The sequence below is a fragment of the Carassius auratus genome, chromosome 14 (genome assembly GCF_003368295.1).
Source record: "Carassius auratus strain Wakin chromosome 14, ASM336829v1, whole genome shotgun sequence".
Classification (NCBI taxonomy): Eukaryota; Metazoa; Chordata; class Actinopteri; order Cypriniformes; family Cyprinidae; genus Carassius; species Carassius auratus.
In genome coordinates this window covers 31,320,033-31,339,311 of record NC_039256.1, presented here as the reverse complement: position 1 = coordinate 31,339,311, position 19,279 = coordinate 31,320,033, and the positions used below count along the sequence as shown (strand labels likewise).

General features: G+C 36.0%; 1 protein-coding gene across 1 annotated transcript in view; it reads left to right on the top strand.

Annotated features, from left to right (window-relative positions):
* Positions 1–1,234: 1,234 nt before the first annotated feature.
* The window catches only part of LOC113114315 (GDNF family receptor alpha-4-like), a 49,857-nt gene continuing 31,812 nt past the window's right edge, over positions 1,235–19,279 (top strand). Inside the window, exon 1 of the mRNA XM_026281225.1 lies at positions 1,235–1,733. Coding sequence (XP_026137010.1) covers positions 1,691–1,733 — 43 coding nt within the window. The 5' untranslated portion in view covers positions 1,235–1,690. The remainder of the gene's footprint in view (positions 1,734–19,279) is intronic.

Below are 19,279 nucleotides of genomic sequence, written 5' to 3'. Positions count from 1 at the left end.
CATAACGTCCAGTTTTAATGAGCTCTACATTGCTTACGCTTGCACTAGTATGCATTCATTAAGAATGAAGGCCGTGGCTTATAATGTAGCACCCCAGCCTTGTTCAGAAGGTTAGCAGTTCTCCAAGGCACTCTTTGATTGCTAATATAAGCCAGAGCTATAACCACAAGACATTCCCCTCACACAAGGCATTTATATTTGTGATCAATGGATACAGGACAGATCGTGATCCCTGAAGATGTAAAATTTGCTACATATGTCCTCACCTTCATGCCATACAAGATGTAGATGAGTTTATTTCTTCATGAGAGTAATGTAGCATTGCATCAGTGTCTCATCAATGGATGCTCTGCAGTGAATGGGTGCCGTCAGAATGAGAGTCCAAACAGCTGATAAAAACACCACAAGTAATACACACTACTACTGTCCATCAGTTAACATCTTAAGAAACCGAAAGCTTCGTGTTTGTAAGAAGCAAATCCTATATTAATGTATTTTAAAACTCTATCCATTGCTAATGGCTCAAATATGAGCCCATAATCTACAATATTGCTTTCCCCAGTGTAGGAATCTCCTGTTGTCTCTCACGTCTAATTCCACCCACATATTTGTTTAGAGCTGTTTTTGGCTTGTAAGCGCTGCTTTATCTTGATCGACTTTTTCACTGGAGTAAGTGTTATTATGGATTTGTATTTTAGCTGAAAGAAATGGTTTGAAGATAAAAAACATGTTTTAATGATGGATTTGTTTCTTACTGAAATACAGGTTTTGGCTTCACAAAATGTTAACTGATGGACTGGAGTGCTGTGGTGTTTTTATCAGCTGTTTGGACTCTTATTCTGACGGCACCCATTCACTGCAGAGCATCCATTGATGAGACACTGATGCAATGCTACATTTCTCCAAACTGGATGAAGGAACAAGCTCATCTACAGATTGGGTCAAATTTCAAAACAAATTAATTTTAAGTGAACCGTATCCTTTAAAAGTACAGTTAATGGAACTTTTTCTTCCATCACAATAGTGATCGTCCTTTCAGTCCGGCCGTGGGATTCATTCAGTATTACTAAATAGAAGGCAAGGAGATTAACTTTGAAGTTTTTTTTTTTTTTTTTTTTTTGCTATTTCAGCACAGGCTTCTGAGATCCACAGTTCAAAGCCAGAATCAAAGTGCAGGATTTGTAGCAGACAGTCTGATAGCTTCTCTGACCCTACGGCTGTGTCTCAAATCATACTGAACTGCCTAAGTAGACAGCATCTTGAGGGTCAGAGTATGGACACTATGTAGGCAGCTTACTAGGTTTTGAGACACAGCTGAGTACAAACCAGTCTCTCTCTCTCTCTCTCTCTCTCTCTCTCTGTGCTCAGAGTTTGATCTTCACTCAATGAAATCCGACTCTTCATTCACTCGTGTTCTTGTTCTCGGAGGGAACAAATGTCAATACGAGATAATGGAGCAGCTCGGGAACTTTCATTAGTGCTTTCATTTCATTTCGAGCTTTCCCTGACGTCCTGATTGACAGGTTGACACTGCTCTGTTGTGTTCAGCGGACGTTCATCTCGTTTTTGACCGGTTTATAACACGCTGAATTGATATGTGCAGGACGGCATTTCTCTGTCGGTAACCTCAGAATATAACAGAGACAGTTTCGAGTCATTTCGAGCCAGTTCTCTTGAGAAGCGCGCAGAAATGGATCTTATGGGACTCTACCTGCTTCATCTCAGCTTGGCCGGTAGGTGATGAGCGGCACGCGCGTTTCTTTCATCTTCTCTGTTTACCGACATCAAAGTTCCGCAAAACACAAAGCTGATACAATGCTGAGAGTTTCTGTCATTATTGGCTGTGCGTCGAGAACCGGCTTTCTATAGACTTTGGTCTAATAAGAACAGCTCGAATTAATGAAATGTGAGCACGATAACCTGCTTTCTTCTCATTTGAATTTATTAATCCATATATTTTGCGTTATTAGTCAGCTAATGAGGTGTTTGCTCGGGTGTGAAAGGTTACTGCTTTCATTGACATTTGTTCTAAAAGTCAGTAAAATCTTTGTTAAAAGAGCTATATACATTTTAACCCACTAAACTTTTAATTTCGTCCTTAAATATAAAGGGGTGCCAAACTTACAACCTGTGATAAGCTCATTGCACTTTTTGAATGCAATCACTTTTGTGAAGTACGGTATGCATGTTAACTCTGTTCCTTTAGAAAGGATACGATGTGTTGTCACTGACCTGAAATGTGTAGCCTAGTTGATTGAAAAGCATGTGCATTTTAGCAGATTGAATTTGTGGAGGATGTTTCAGTGTTGCTGCTAATATGATTGTACTATAATATAAATGTGTGTATGAATCAGAGGATGTATGCATGCATGCATCATAACATTTGCATTGGCATGTTTTGAAAATTGATTCACAGATGAAAGCTTTGAAAATGAATTCACAAATGAAACCGAGAAACAAAGACACATAACCATAGCTTTGCAACATACTTAACATTTTTAATTTTGAAGCATATTATTATGCATTCATAGGGCAGTGTGAAAACTTCAGTAATCTTAAAAATCTGAGCCTTTTCTGACTGGACCCAAAGCTGTAAGCCTGATTGCTGATCATTTGCTGATTTAAGAGTACAATGTGTTTTATTTAATTTCATTTTACTTTCACCTTTTGGTTTGTCTGTTTAGGCGATCAATCATTCAATATTCATCTGCAAACAGAACAAAGTAAATCTCTAGAACAGTAAAAAAGATTGATTTCTAAGAAACATTAAGAAAATATGTGTTAAAATCATCCTCACCTTATTTATTTCAACAATATAGCTCCCCTATCGAAAGTGACACACCTGCTTTTTATGCCTTGGCTTTGAATGCAGTTTTCCTATTTATTTTTTCAGTGTATAGATAATTCTTCAGTAAGAAATTTGAAACCTTGAACCAAACCAGCCAGCTCTGAATCAAATCATAACTTTGAATCAAAACAAAAAACACAAAGGTATAATGCCGTTTTAGTAACATGATTGAATTGCTCATCACTATGAAGTTTGACCATGCAACTATTATGCTGTTCTTCCAACCTTTCTCCAAACTTCATAGTTATTTTCCAAAAAGTTATGTGAGCCTGAGTGAAGTCCATATCTGATTCCCTTCATTATGACCATCAATCAAGCCCTTTTTCAAGCTCCACATATTCATTCTGTGAACCTGTGAATATAGGGCTCAGCTCCAGTTCTGCAGGTAATTCCACTGTCACTCAAGGTGAGTGAAAAGCAGGCCATTTGTCAGCGATTAGCCAAGGTAAAGATCGATTCTTGCTCTGAGAGCTTGTAAATTAGGAACTCAATGTCCATTAGCAAAAGCCATGACTGACATATGCTAATTCTGACCTTGTTGTTACAAGAATAATACCATTATCAGTATTGACATTGACTTACACCTCAATTGGTCATTTATGGTTTGGGGTTTTCAGAGCATTATACTTCATAGCTTCATAGGCTTCAGCTGAAATATGCAGTTCAAAGCCATAATCAAACTGTAGAATTGTAGCCGACAGCTAAAGATCAGCCTCTCTCCAGCAGCCGTTATGCTCGACAGTGTGTCTCTCTCCCACTGATGCCATACGCATAATCTGCACTCAGAGAAATATGATTCTTAATAAAGTGAATTGCATAAACTTTTATGAAAGACATAATAAATGAAAAAGTGTCATTTAGACATCAATAAATCATACTTAGTTAAGATTTTTCACATTATGATTATAGAAACTGAGTGATGGTCATGATCAAATTATATTTTTTTTCTGTAGCTAAAGTATTTATAGAAGCGTATATATCCTATAGAGAAATATCCAATCCATATGCTATAGCATGCATTAGTGCCTTGCTATTTTTATTTAAGCTGTCTTGGCTCTGAAAGTATTTCTTAGGAGTTCCGATCCAAATCAAATGATTCACGCTCCGCGATCCGAAGTCCCGTACCGAATCAAATGATTCGCGATCCGAAGTCCCGTACCGAATCAAATCATTCGCGCTCCGCGATCTGAAGTTCCGATCCGAATCAAATGATTCGCGCTCCGCGATCTGAAGTTCCGATCCAAATCAAATGATTCACGCTCCGCGATCCGAAGTCCCGTATCGAATCAAATCATTCGCGCTCCGCGATCTGAAGTTCCGATCCGAATGAAATGATTCGCGCTCCGCGATCCGAAGTTCCGATCCGAATCAAATGATTCGCGCTCCGAAGTTCCGATCCGACTCAAATGATTCGCGATCCGAAGTTCCGATCCGAATTAAATGATACATTGCTCTGCAATGATTTTATTTACATTATTCTGTCATTAGATGGCAACAAACAGTTTTTATGAGTGAGTCAGCAGTAGGGCTGTCACTTTTCGTTCGAAAATCGATTGCACAATCGATCGGACCAACAAGTTTCGAAAATGAAAATAGGGAATCGATTTTAAACAAATGTGTACACTATTATTATTTTTTTAAATAGTTAAACAATTAAAAACTCACAAACAAGCAGAAAAAGAAAATAAAGAATTCCAAAAGTGCAGTAGGCCTATGCATTGCGAAAGCTAGACAGAATATACCAGCGGTCATGTGATGTGTTTTGATTAGCACGAGAAAGATGCGAAAATGGATACTGAGTAGGTGTAACGGAGGCTTGCCTCTGGCGAACATGTTTTGGTTGCACCAGCAACTAAAGCAAAGTCTGAGGTGTGGAAAAGTTTTGACCTGTTTATAATGAGAATAATGAGTGAATAATGACGCACCATCAGAGAGCGCGCTGAAGACAGTGGATTCAATCATCTTCCTCCACAAAAACATGTAGACCTAGCCTAATCTTTGTGAGTAAAGGTTTTGCAAATGATAACTAAATATTCATTGAGTCTTAAATGCATAATGTGGACAGAGTTTTTACGCTAATTTGGGCATTATTATTTTATTAAATGTCAGCTGATAGTGGCAAAGCATATCCGGCGCAGCCTTTATCTTAATTTCGTTATTGCCAAATACCCATCTTAATTTAAAATTTATCCTAATTTAATTTGTTAAAAAAGACTCGTTTTATTGGTGCGTTGGTCTATTTACGGGCTAAATGAGCCTATGCCTAGAATGCTGAGATGTTACGATGTTACAGAGGACTTATTTTATTTCTTTATTCCAACTTCCAAGTGGTCTAGTTTACGTTAGTCATGAATAAATTATGTTAAAACATGTATAGATTACTCATTCTTGACAAAAGGCAAAAGAGCTGTATAATGTCGGACTGTAAACGGGTTCGGGCTTTTAAAAAGCTGTCAATCAAAATGTATTTGTCGGGCTCGGGCCGAAATCTGTCGGGCTCGGGTCCTGTTGGGCCTAATTTTTAAGGCTCGATTACAGCTCTAATCCCAATAGATAAGAAATATTGCTGACTTGTGTGTTTCCAGCGCTCTCTTAACGTTAATCTGTTATTTGGCGTTGAAAAAGGAAACGTCTTCTCTTTTTTTTTTTTTTTTTTTACATGGAAAATCGATTTTACATTCGATTCAATCAACACTTATGTCTTAAAAATCGAAAATGCTTTTTTCACAAAAGTGACAGCCCTAGTCAGCAGTAAAGACTTATACTGAAAATGATGGAAAGAAGATTGCCTGCTGGCTCTGAGGTGGTTAAACATGAGCTATAAATCTATAAATCTAACAGGCAATCTTTGATCTCATTGTTTTGTTTGTTTCAGAGCAAATGGCTGAAGGCAAAACTTTAGATTTTATTTATAACTTTAATCAGAACGCTGCCTTTGTACTCTTGACTGAATTGATTAGCAACATTTATAACGTCTAGCCTACTGTTATTGATTACATATTATTATTAAATAAATATTGACAGATATTTTATATAATTGTGGTATTTAATTAATAATAGTATTTGATATTACGAAAAAGTGTGTTTGTTGGGTGTGTTTTAGAGATCGCTAAGCGCTCTGCGATCCAAAGTTCCGATCTGAATCAAATGATTTGCGCTCCGCGATCCGAAGTTCCGATCCGAATCAAATTTTTCGCGCTCCACGATGCGAAGTTCTGATCCAAATCAAATGATTCGCGCTCCGCAATCAGAAGTGCCGATCTGAATCAAATGATTCGCGCTCCGAAGTTCCGATCCGAATTAAATGATTCGCGGATCCGAAGTTCTGATCCGAATCAGATGATTCGCGATCCGCGATCCGAAGTTCCGATCCGAATCAATGATTCGCGCTCCACATTTACTGTGAATGTGAGATTGAGCTGAAGGTGCAGGTAATCACACTTGCTCACTCCATGTCTCTCATAATATCCTACTTTACATAATACAGTGAGTCCGTGGAGAAAGGAAGCAGTACCGTAATTTTGTTTTAAAAAGTGGATAAGAATAGTATTGATATTAATGCTTTTAGTTTTACATCAATGAGAGACTTTAGCAGGTTTCACTTTAAAAACAGTACTGCTATTTAAAACTCTTTCTGGTAATTTAAATAAACAATTTAATTAAATGTATGCATTTAGCAGACACTTTTATCCAAAGCAAATTACAGTGTATTCAGGCTAACATATGTTCCCTGGGAATAAACCCACAACCTTTTGCACTGCTAATGCAATGCTCTACCACTGATTCTAAAAAGTATTTATTTATTTATTTATTTATTTTATTATTATTTGAACAGTGTAGGGAGACATGGGAGTGAATATTCCCTGCAACATCCACTCCCGTTAAGTTCCCCTGGTCATCTTTTGGCAAATTTGCTGGCTGTGACTCTCTGATTGGTTCATTTCTTTTCTGTAGAGCAACATGGGTAATGTAGTTTCCACCATAAATGCAGCTGTTAAACACAAGTCATATGCATTTTCTTATCAGAAGTGTTGTAGTACTGCACTTCACTTTAGTTGAAAACAACAGTATACTATCACTTAACAACCTTACATGCCATAGTAGTTCTGATATTAGTTATTTTCCATCAGTAAACTATCAAACAATATGCCTTAAAGTGTCATTACTGATTAGAATTCAGAGCGGCTGAACTTGAGAAATCTGAATTGAATCTCTGGCTGGTTGCAGCATTAATGTGGGAAGTCTAAAGGGAAACGGTGATACAGCTGTTGTATGATAGCAAAACTGCATTGATAGTGATGGTAGAGCATGGTATGAATCGCTTTTATCATTTTATTATTGATTTTATCTACATGACAAATGTGTAGACCGTTTATTGTGACAGAATAATGCTGCAAACGGCATAGAACTTGCACACTATAGGCTTCTCTAGAGTTATTTATTTATTTATTTATTTTTATTTGGTTACAATAATGCATATGAAGTTATCTGTCATTGGTGGTGAAGAAGTTGTTCCATGTTGAAACTTCAGGAAATTACACTGAATATTAATGGTAGATTTCCTCTGCTGAATCCATGGATGGTCCTGAAGTGTGATATCTCTGAAAATGAGTAATAAGTTAAAAGTAGACTTTGTTTGAGCAAACCCTTAACCCTTAATCAAACTGGCATGTGTGCTCCAAATATGAACGATACCTCAAATCGTGTAACTTGTTGAAGAAAAGCACATTGTTTATTTTCTAAGTGATGCAAATTATACCTGATGGAAGTTAAAATGGACCAACCCACCCAAAAAATCCACCCACCCAAACAATTGCATAGCATTTTGGCTGCAACTTTGACTTACTGACACTGCCTGCAGAAACGGTTAAAATCTGTTGATGGCTTAGTGATTTATCCATATCCATATAATATACATCTATGTTAAAATGACAAAAAGCCAGTATCACCAGAATCAATACTGATGTCATATTTTTCATGGAGCGGATAACAATTTTTACTGTTTGCACAGGATAATTAGCCATTGCAGACATATCACTCACTGCTCAAAGAAAATATTACACAGCTCTAATAATAATTGAGCATTTACAATGAATTTAAAACATTTAGCATCAATACGGCATTATGTATCTCATCGCACAATAATCAATGGAGCGCATTGGTTCTCTGTGATGGCCTGATTTTGTGATGGCCAGACTTTGATCCAAGTGAGTCATTCGCTTTCATAATCCACATTTTAAAACACATTTTTTGTGTTTAAGCAGCAGGGGCGGCTTTCAGATTTAAGAGTGCCAGCGTATCATTCGCTCTGGCAGACAGGGGTGTTAAAAGTCAGAATGGGTTGAAACGTGGGCTACCTTTGTCGCCACCTCGATTCTGCTCTCATATTTAAACCTCTAAAACGGTTCTTATGTTTAATTATAGATGCTCTAGACCCCGCAGTTAAGCGGCCTCTCTGCCATTCATCTAACGTCAGTCAGTTTGATGGTTTTGACCTTTCATGCTGACATTGTTCAATTCTTCACATTATCATCTGCCTACAATATTAAACCTTAATAGCTCCAAACAGTACATAATATAAGGAGTCAGATGGAGGCACAGTTGAGAACTGTAAGGTTCCCTGGTTAGGATTAATCTTAGTGGCAGGTCATTTAAAATGGTCGATGAGCAGTGGAATGGAAATTGGCCTGCAGCCTGAAACACTGTGTGTAGAGGGATATTTGCTTGGAATAAAAGGTTAGATCACTTTCCCCACCAGTCCTGTTAAGAAATTCAGGAGATGGCTCCAGGGTTAGATGACTACGGTGTCCTCTGAGGGCCAAACAGAGGCTCATTATTTGAGTGATTGTTGACAGGTGCCCTGTCATAGAGAGATTGACAGATAGAGTCCTTTCCTTGCGTACGTATAATGACGGCCACGTTTGCATGCACTGTGATAACTCAGCCCATTTAAACAATTTCCAGAAGACAAAATTGACGTGTGAACGACTTTGACACGAAAGTCTTTCTATTAGTAGTTGATATCTTTGGCCTCACCAAGACCCTCTCGTTGCAATTCGTAGCTACTTCACTGACTCTGATGATGCATTTCCACCGTCATTAACATCATAAATCAAGCAAAGCTTTTTAATATTTCCATTTTTAAAGTTAAAGCACATTCGTGGGTGTTTTTTATGCGACAGCTGGGGGAGTGATGACAAACATTTCTGTCTTCTGACCATCATAATTAACATCTCACCTTCGAGTGCAAACAAAATGAGCCAACGAATGATACGCTTCAGTGTAACTTGAGCTCTTGGACTCACAAAGTGCTCTTCACTTCCTTGTTCAAAAGTTTATAATTAGATCAGAAATATTGTTAGAAACATCTAGTTCACAATATCATACTGTTGGTTGAGACCTTTTGTGCTGCGATTTATTGAAGCATTTATCTGACTGCTGTGTTTCGACAGACGCCCGGGAGCTAGTAATAAACAGCAAGTCATAAACAAAAATCTCTCAGCAACACCTCACAAATAAACCTGTGGATTGTGCATAATCAAGGGAACATTGATCACAGCGGGAGATTTGATGTCTGTCGGTGTCTTTCAGTTTAAAGGAGGTGGTTTTGTACACAAGCAGTGTTTTGATGGTCATGACAGGGCATGGTGCTTTAAATGAAATTAATTAAGAGATAAAGATCTGAGTGACTGTTTTGGCTTGATGACTATTAGTAAAGCCGACTATCAACATGCAAACGTTCTTTATAGTCTGCATGAAATGAAAATTCATCCCATTTTTGAAATGCATTTTATTGATCTTATTGTAAATGATTTACTCATACATCCACAGATTATTTCGACAAATCCTTTGCAATGCATTACCTATAACATATCAGACTCATGCATGACTATATGATAATCTGGACATTCTTCTGTAGTTATTCTCTCATTTTATGGCACATACGGCAGTCAAAGTTTTTGACAGAGCATCTTTGGCATCAGTAATGGTGCAGGATGTTGTCTTTTCCATGTAAATGCAAATGTGAGTGGAATGAAATGGCTGGAACTCGGCTCAGTTAGAACAGAGCAGAAGTCTGAATATTGGTCTGCATGTAAACCTAGACGACTTCTCTGTAACACAACTTCAGATAGAGTACTTCAGCTGTTTGACAGTGTAAGTGCCGGTTTAAGACGAACAAACAACCGTAGCCGGAGTCTGCGCTGAAGTCTGATAGTACGGTGAACACCAGGGGGCTTATGTATTTTCTCAAGAGCCTCAGCGGGATTTATGGGATTCTGCGTCATTCAAGCTGCTTCTGCGTAGTATGTGGTTTTTTGACACAGTGGTGGGATCTTTGGTCTTGGAAAAATACGTGGTTGTTTTGATCCGTCTTTTCTTAATGTTTGCAATGAATCCTCCTTGGGCGTCCCTTCGGGCAACGTGGAAAACGGGACGGAATCGTGGAATCCAGTCATAAAAATAGAATTTAGTGTATAATGAGGAATGTAACGGAATTTGGCAAATTTTAAATGCATCAATCAAAAGTAAGCCAGTACACATGAATTTAATGGCGATTTGGAGTATCTGTGAATATTAAAGTGCAAAAAGACTATTTAGAAATGGATACTGCGTGTTCTGAACTGAACATTATCAATTGAGCATTTCACGAGTCTGAGAGTCAATCCACATTCCACATTTGTTTTTAGAAAAATATAATATAATATATGCACGCATACAAAACTCTTCAAAGGCAACCATTCAAAGTAAAAGTTTAGTTAAATTTGAGGAAATTGTGACAGAAATATTTTACAATTGTACAGTGGAAGATCTTACTACTACTACTATAAAATTATTCAAACTTAAGTTTTAAGGAATAATCACTCAAATTGTCTGTCATGTTTAATTTTAACTGTAAATCTCTGTTGTGCAGCACTTTATTTGCCCCCCCAAAATTAAAGGGTTTGTTTGTAATTTAATGCTGTTATTGCAACAACAACACAAATATTGATAAACAAATGTATAAAATTAATTATTAAAAATTAAGTAAACCATTAAAATAAAATCTAGAAAACATAAAATGGAAAACACAGAATTTAAACAAACAAACAAACAAATAAATACATGAATAATAATAATAATGTTAAAAACATAAATAAAAAAAAAACAATACAAATTTTCATAGGGCCCTAAAATTTGAATTTGGATAAATTTCTGTAAACTTAAATTTCATGATTTCAATAAATAAGACATGCTTTTTGATCAGTAAAATTACATTTAACAATCAAAACAGACTCCAGAAAAAAAAATTATTGGAAAAAAATAAAAGCAAAAAAAAAAAAAAAAAAAATGAATTTGGGGAAACAAAAAAAAAAACAGATTTCATATGGCCCTCCACATCTTTTGTCAGCCATTGACCAGAGAGTGGAGCTTCTGTCTTTAGCTGGATCCTGGGGGAAATAATCTCTTGAAATAGATGCCAGGTCATTTTCTCAACAAGAGCCAGTCGATTTTTCAGTAAGGGGGCCTCAGATTGTGAAGGTCTTTCTTAGCTGTTTTTTTGATTTGGTGTGTGTGTTTGTCTGTCACTGTGGGTTAGATCCGTTGTCTGATTCTTGCCTTTTAGTTTTTCTCATGAAGAGCTGTTGTCTTCTGGGCTTCCCTAGAGATGGACTCCTGCATCGACTCTAGCACAGAGTTTTGCAGAGCAGGCTTTTGACATAAAAGGCAGTTTTTTATAGCATTTCAACAGGCCCTTTATTAATAATATAGTATAGAGTAAAAACATTTATAAAGTGTTGTTTGAGAGCAAAACACGAGCCACAGGAAAGTGAATCCATTTGCTTGCATAACACGCCGCAGCACAATTCAGTGTTTAGTTTGCACTGTGATGTTTGATACATTTGAATTTTTCTTCATATTTTTACCTTGGTGAATTATTCAGCATGCATTGATACCTTATGTAGTTTTTTGTTTTTTTAAATCATCAGATCAGTTTAGTTAAATAAATTTATTTTCAGACAGTTTTCCGAGATAAAATGTGAGCTCTTTTCTTTGTTAGGTGATTTGTATGCCTTCACGTACATCACGTACATCAGCGAGGAACAGATTTATAATATGGATGCCTGTTTCTGCCACAAAATAAAAAAAAAATGCATAAAAATGCAACTTTTTTATTTCATAATGAGCTTTATCTTGCAATTTTGAGATGTTAACTCACAATTGCAAGTTTATAACTCTAAGAGATAAGAGAAAAAAGACACTTGGGAGTTGCGAGAATAAAAATGGGTTTTGTTATATCTCACAATTTTAAAAGTAAAAGTGTGAACTGCGAATATTTTTGATTCTGTATTGAAAACCATGATTCAGTAATTCATTTATGATTTAGTCTTTCATTTTTTATAATTAATCATATAATTAATCATTTACAATTAAAACTAGCTTAAATCATGTTTTTTTTATTTACACTGAGAATCCTAATTTTACTAGCATTTGCTTCTAGGCTGTTATTATTATTGTTGTTGTTGTTTATTGATTTCAATATTTATTTCAAGATTTATATAAATAATATGTATTTATTTCAGTATTTAATAAATAAATATATTTTTAAGTCCCCTAAAATAAATGCAATTTATTAAAATATTACAATAAGTAACAACAACAACATACATATACATAAATATTTTAAATATCTAATATTATACCATAATGAACTAAACCAAATTACAGTCATATTATATTAACAAGATCACAGTATCCTCTAAACAAGGTATTTCTTACCTGTGGATATTATCTGTATTTAAATTTGATCACTTTCAACTCATTGCCACTTGCATGCAAGACTAAATGTAAAAGGATTCGATTTATTTACCCGTGCAGGATGTGCATGCCAAAGAAGGCTGGGCTCTGTTTGACAGAACAGACTCTGAGTAAGAGAGAGAGTAAGTGAGCTGGATAGTGGGGTAAGGAACTATGAGGATGTCACTGGTAGAACAGTGATGGATGCGGTTGTCTGATCTCATTGTAGTCGCATCACAGTGTTTATGACAGCCACAATGAATGAGCTCCTCGCGCTGAACAGCTCTTACACTCACATGCTATGCATGCATTATTTTCGGTTTAATCACTTACTCTCATAAACATAAATTCAGGTTCAATACCTATGGCATTTAATTAATAACAGGTCACTCAGATGTTTACACATATTTGTAAATTATAAAACGCATGCTTATCGGCACGTGCAGGTCCAATGCGGCGTGCCGTTCTTATGGCACTGTTTCTAGTGTCATATGAAGATTTTGGATTTGGATTGTTCTGTTTTAAATAGGAAATGTAATGAAGTAATCAATCTGGAGTGGTGTGGCACAGTGGTTAATGATCTGATAACTGGAAGGCTGTACTGCAGGTTTGAACCTGACAAGGGGTGAATTTATCACCAATGTGCACTTGAGCAAGACATTTCTCCTCAGTTAGACCTACTAATACAAATGGGTTGAATAATACACATACTGTACTTTTCATTAAAGTAAAAGAACATGGTATAGCAGACGGTCTGAAGGCTTACTGTTTTTTTTTTTTTCAATAAGCACATGTAATTTATTTTCGCTCAGAAAAAGCTAGTAAATTTCACAAATAATTAGAGAATCAACAAATAATACATTAAATTAAATATGAAATTCTGAAGCAGAAAGACTCATCTAATATTGTTTTGTAAAACATACTCCAGTAATCTTACCTAACAATAAAATACCTTAAAAATAAACAAACCTAAAGAACTTCAAAAGGATGTGATGAGACATAAAAAAAAAAAATGTATTTGTTTGAATAAAATGATATAAGTATAATATATATATATATATATATACTATTATATACTATTAATATATATATATACTATTAAACAGATGAGGAAGATAAAACACTACAAATACAGCAAGAATTACTGAAACAACAAGCCTGTAGAATGCACATCAGCGCCATTTTTTTCTTTTATTACCTTTTTACTTTGAAAGCGATTGTATATATTGCATTAAATCATTGCCTTATGAAGTTTAACATTCACATTAAACCATATTGTGATGCTTGTTTTCTGGCCCCAAATTTATGCCCTTCTGAAAATGATAATTAAGACATTTGTATGGAAAACCATTTCACTGAATAATAAATGCAGGAAGGTAATAGCAGCTCTTTATCTTACAATTCTGACTTTTCTCATCAATTGCGAGTATATATCGCACATTTATGACTTATCTTAGAATTATGAGGTATAAACTTTCATTTGCAAGTTATAAAATCCAATTCTGACGAAAAAAGATGTTAAAGCCAAAGTTGCAATACATTAAAAAATTTTTGTTCAGTGGCAGAAACAGGCTTCCATACTTTTTTATACTATTTAAGATATTTTAATAACCCTAAATTTGAAACAACAAAAAAATTAAACTCCTGAATTTAAGACTTTATTTTTGGATAAACCTCCCTGCCCTGTCTAGCTCCAATGCCAGAAAATGCCAGTTCAAATCTTGCTCAGAGCGAGGGAGGAGAGTAGAAATGGAGGGGGGAAATTGGTGCCGTGACCCGGATGAGCACAAAGTTCAGGGAGGTGAGTGTGTAAACACTATTTTTTTTAGCTTGCACATATTCTTTATTTTTTTAACATATAAACCTTATCCTGTCAAGAATTTTTAATTTACTGAAGCACAAATTACATTGTAGTGCTACAGCAGAATGTCTGTTCTCTGAATCACAGCTTAAATTTGACTGTTTCTCATGTAAAGAAATTTCACAATATAGGAGTGGTATTGGAATACACTCCCTGCCCACATCATGCAGTAGGAACATCCTTCAAAACATCACTGACCGCATGGGTTTGCAATTAGTTTTTTTTTTTTTTGTGAAATACTGCTTTAACTGTAAGCTTCCTTTCAAAGCCCCATTCAATTTGCATCAAAAAATGTCTAATCAATATGCCCATGAATGCAAAGGAAAAAATATCCTGGGAGAGCTCTTATCTCAATTGCTCGGATGTTCACTAGACAAATCTGATACTCCGAAGCATCATGAGTTCAGAGAGCACTGGGGGCACATAATACAATACGCTAAATATATTTAACCCCATATAGCTCCCTTCAGTTTAACTCATAGCTCTTTGGACACAGGGTCATGATGCTTTTTGAGAAAGAGACATTTGAGCCTGACCTTGGGTTCAATGGAAATGCCACAGTACCTCATATTGCGATGATAAAGGTCTGGGGAAGTGCATGCGGGGTTATTGTCCAATGCACCAGGAATGGAAACAAACCATTACCAGTGCAGCAGACAGAAACCTGCTGGAGGGCACCTGCCTCGCCAAAATAATTCTGGATTTACAACATCTGCTCGAGTCAGGAAAGGCTGCAGCCTCTGTCCGCAATGTCATGATTAATATACCATCTAGCCATGCTCACTAACATGATGTACACAACAATATTCTTCAGTCATTATTATGGTATGCCACTTTAATTTTCTAAATCATGCTTCAATTTATTTCACTATTTTCTTTCAGTCTGCGAGAGCTTCACTTCAAGGTCATGGCACACACAACTGCTCTCATTTTGACGTGTTATAAAAACGATTAGATTATCTCAACATAACATTTGCACATACACCGATGGCAGATGTGTCATTTCTTGAGTGTGTGTGCCATTCTTCATGAGTGCTTGAGATAAAATTGAGGGTTTCATTCTTTTGGAGTTATTTATGCATTGCACCGTAAGGCTTTTATTGTGTCTCCTCCACTTCTGTCACAATGCAACTGTTGTACATAATAGTTTTGTGTCTGGCATCACTGAAGACCCAAACTCTCACCTTTACCATGGCTTGTTGGAGCTAATTTAGCTGGGGAAAGAGAAGATTCAAGACTCAAGATTTGTATTCGTCACATACACAATTAAATAGAGCATATATAACCAGAAGTGAAATGTGAGAATGTCAGTAAGCATTTGACAGTTTTGTGTGAATAGTGTTTAAGACTAGTAGCTCAGAACCATAGGTTTAGTCTTTGGCCACGGGGACCTGGGGCAAAAATGCCACTTAATAGGACAAAAATGCCTCTGCACAAACAAATATAATCTATTACGTCTGTTGCTATCAAAGAGAATATGAATAGACAGTGTCGATTGCTGCATTAAATTAAAATCTGCTCATGTTGCGCCTTATTTCATCTTAGGCGTTTTTACCGCGTTAGGCATTTTAACCAATCGCACATAATTCTGTTGAGTTTAGGAATGCAATGGCAAAACAGAAGTGTTCAGATGAGTCCTCGCTGAAACTCAGTTTTTTTGAGCGCGTGCGTGTTCGCTGACTTAATCCTGGACTCTTGCGAATCATAAACAACCAAGTTATGACGTTATTTTACTGACAGATGTCAAGAGCACATTATTGTAGTGCGAAAGCACATTAATACACAAGTGCAAATCTCTCCGCTCATGCGCAGATTTGCGCACAAAACTGGACGTGTGTTCTCAGATATACACTGCTCTCACCCGGAGAAAGAGCGCGCACTTAAAACATATCTCTCCTTTCATTCAAACTGTGTCCTGTGCACTCACAAATCTCTCTGTGCTCATGCGCTATAGATATTAATTGTTTTTGCACCAGAAGTTAACATTGTCAAAGGTTATCATTATGCACTTTTAAAAAGTAGTCTCAAAACAGATTTGTGCTGGGCATTTTCTTGATTTTTTTATTGTAAAATTTTTGTTTTAACATAAACTGGTTATTGTAACTACTTTGTTTTACTATATCTCTTTTATGTTTGTATTTTGAAGACAAAAATATTCAAGCATTATATTAATGTTCTTTCGTGCTACAATAATGCACTCTCGACATTTGCCAGTAAAATAAAGCCACACAAAGCGCAGATGTATGTAAAAAGTAAGAGATTCATTTAACAGTTTATTCAGCCTCAGCGATTATAACGGTAGTTTTTTTTTTTTTTGAGAGTGCTTAAATTTTATATTTATATTTTATTCGCCGTGGAAAGGAAACATTATATATTTTATACATTTCTGACATTATTATTCAATTGTAATCTTTTTAAATAGAAATTCAGTCCTATTAAAAATTTCGTATTTACCCTGTACGACACCCCTGTTTGGTTCTTGTTCTGAAAAGACGTGTTTATGGCTGCTTTTAGCCTTACCCTGGAGTTGGTTCACCCTCCGCCCATGCTCATAACCAAAGACTGTGGAGAGTGTTCAACTCCATATTAGATCTATTTACACACTCTCTCACCCAGAGTCAATTAGCTGTAACTTTAACTTAAACAGTCGAATGAAACCTAGAGCCTTTGCAGACATCTCTGTACAGCTGACCTTAAGGACTGCTTGAAATTAGAATTTACCCTGTTAAGCTTCTTAATAAATCTCCCAAGTGTAAAGAAAAATCACAAATGAGATCTTTCTAATAACTTAATTCTTTTTCCTAGACACTAATGAGATTAAATGTAGGACTAATGGAGCACATGCACATTTGTCTCCTCTGGTCTTTCAGAAGAAATCTCCACATCACAAACTATGTTTAGATTTGGTGATTTTTCAGCACGAATTTATGTAAACATTTCTCCCAAAGCTGCTTCCAAAACCAAATTATCTGGGCTATTCGAATTTATTTTTGTAGTTGTAAGTTTTGACTGTTGTTTATCTGAAGTTAATCCTTGGATGAAACATAAATGAGAACTCGTTAAGTCTCCATTAGGAAAAAAAGTTTCCATGATTCATCAATATGTCATAACTTTCTTCGGCTCTAAAAGTGAGGCCAAAACCAATAATATCTATTTTGACTTTCTTATTAAAAAAAATTAAATGTATAAAATCCAACCCAAGCCCAAACAAAAAAAACATACATGGTCCAAAACCACAAAAAAATGCACTATACATAGAATTCACTTGCGTTTCTAGCGGAAATGAACACTAGTAAAACACAAACAAATTTTTCTTTTCACACTTTTATTTTTGTGCAATTCCTTGAATGATGCTGTGATTTGACCCCAAATACTTTCATCATATTGAATGATTTGCAAACTAATACATTTTGACACTTGCATCACATTATCAGCTCCATATGTATTGTATGGCTTTTCTGACATAATAAACTTGCTCTGTAGCGCACCTGGTTTATCATTGCACTTCCTATGTGAAGCACTCAAGTACAAGTCCTGTGAAACATAAGCCATGATAAAACTTGTTCAAACAAGATAAAATCTTGTTGTTTTGTCAAATGTATTTTTATGTCACGTTTGATATGTTATTTCCAAATATGAGAAAGCATTAACATTATTTAGTGCCATTCACTATTTGACTTTAGAACTGCCACGATTCGTACAATAACCAGCATAATATAGATAGATAGTGATGCAAAATGTGCAACAAGCAGCATAATAGCATTTTGCAGAAATGCTAGCATCAGACACCAGTGTTGCGGCAAGGCATTACATATAACATGAGTTACATAATCAGATTACTTTTATCAAGTAACTAGTAACTAGTTACTTTACCAAATAAGTATTTAATTTCACTTTTGGTGTGAAATGGGCTTTACAGTTGTTGAAAATATAACTTAAAAAAAAAAAAACAGTAACAGTAAAGTGACACAATGCAATGCTTTCCATAAACGCAATTAGTTACTTTTTTATTGAGTAATGCAATATTGTAATGCATTACTTTTAAAAGCAACTTCCCCCAACTCTTTTCAGTAAGCCTGTGTTGCAAAAATCAAGTCTTGCCCTAAATTATTATTTTTTCACTCAAAAAATATATCACAATGAGGATTGAATATTGCAAATGCCATTTCTTGTGGTATGCCATTAACATCTTTAGGCAGAGAAAAACAGAGGTTGTGCAACTTTATTTCAATTAATCATTAGCATGAGAAAAAAATATACACATAACCGTATGCAGTACATGTCGTACCTAATAAGTCATATTTGTTCATCCTCTTGACAGCCTTATCACGCAGCTCGGTGAGGGGTGATGAGACTCATTGGCAGTCGACTTGGCATCGTTGTTCTGGAAAATGCATATGAAATGTGTGAAAACTTTATCTCTGGTGTACCACATAGCTGCAGAGGAGTGATGCCAGTGCCATATGTTTCAAAGAGGCATTTTGGAAAGGAACGTACGCACCTGCTAATGCACATTACCTGCTGTGGCAGAGATACAGATGCTCTGTGGGCACCAAATGTGAAGTGGCAAAGAGTCACAGAAGACGTTCAGCTGCGGTGAAGAGTCAACATATGGTGCGATGTTTCCTCATTTTCACTTTACTTTAGATACTCTCTAAACTTCCGTGCAATGAAATCATCATTCCCTTCAAGAGTGAAATGCAGTTTCTGTGGGCGTCCGCCTCTACAGGATTCAACTGTCCTTTTACTGTCTCTAATGTGAAAGTTGGCAGGTGAATCACATTTCTGTGCGT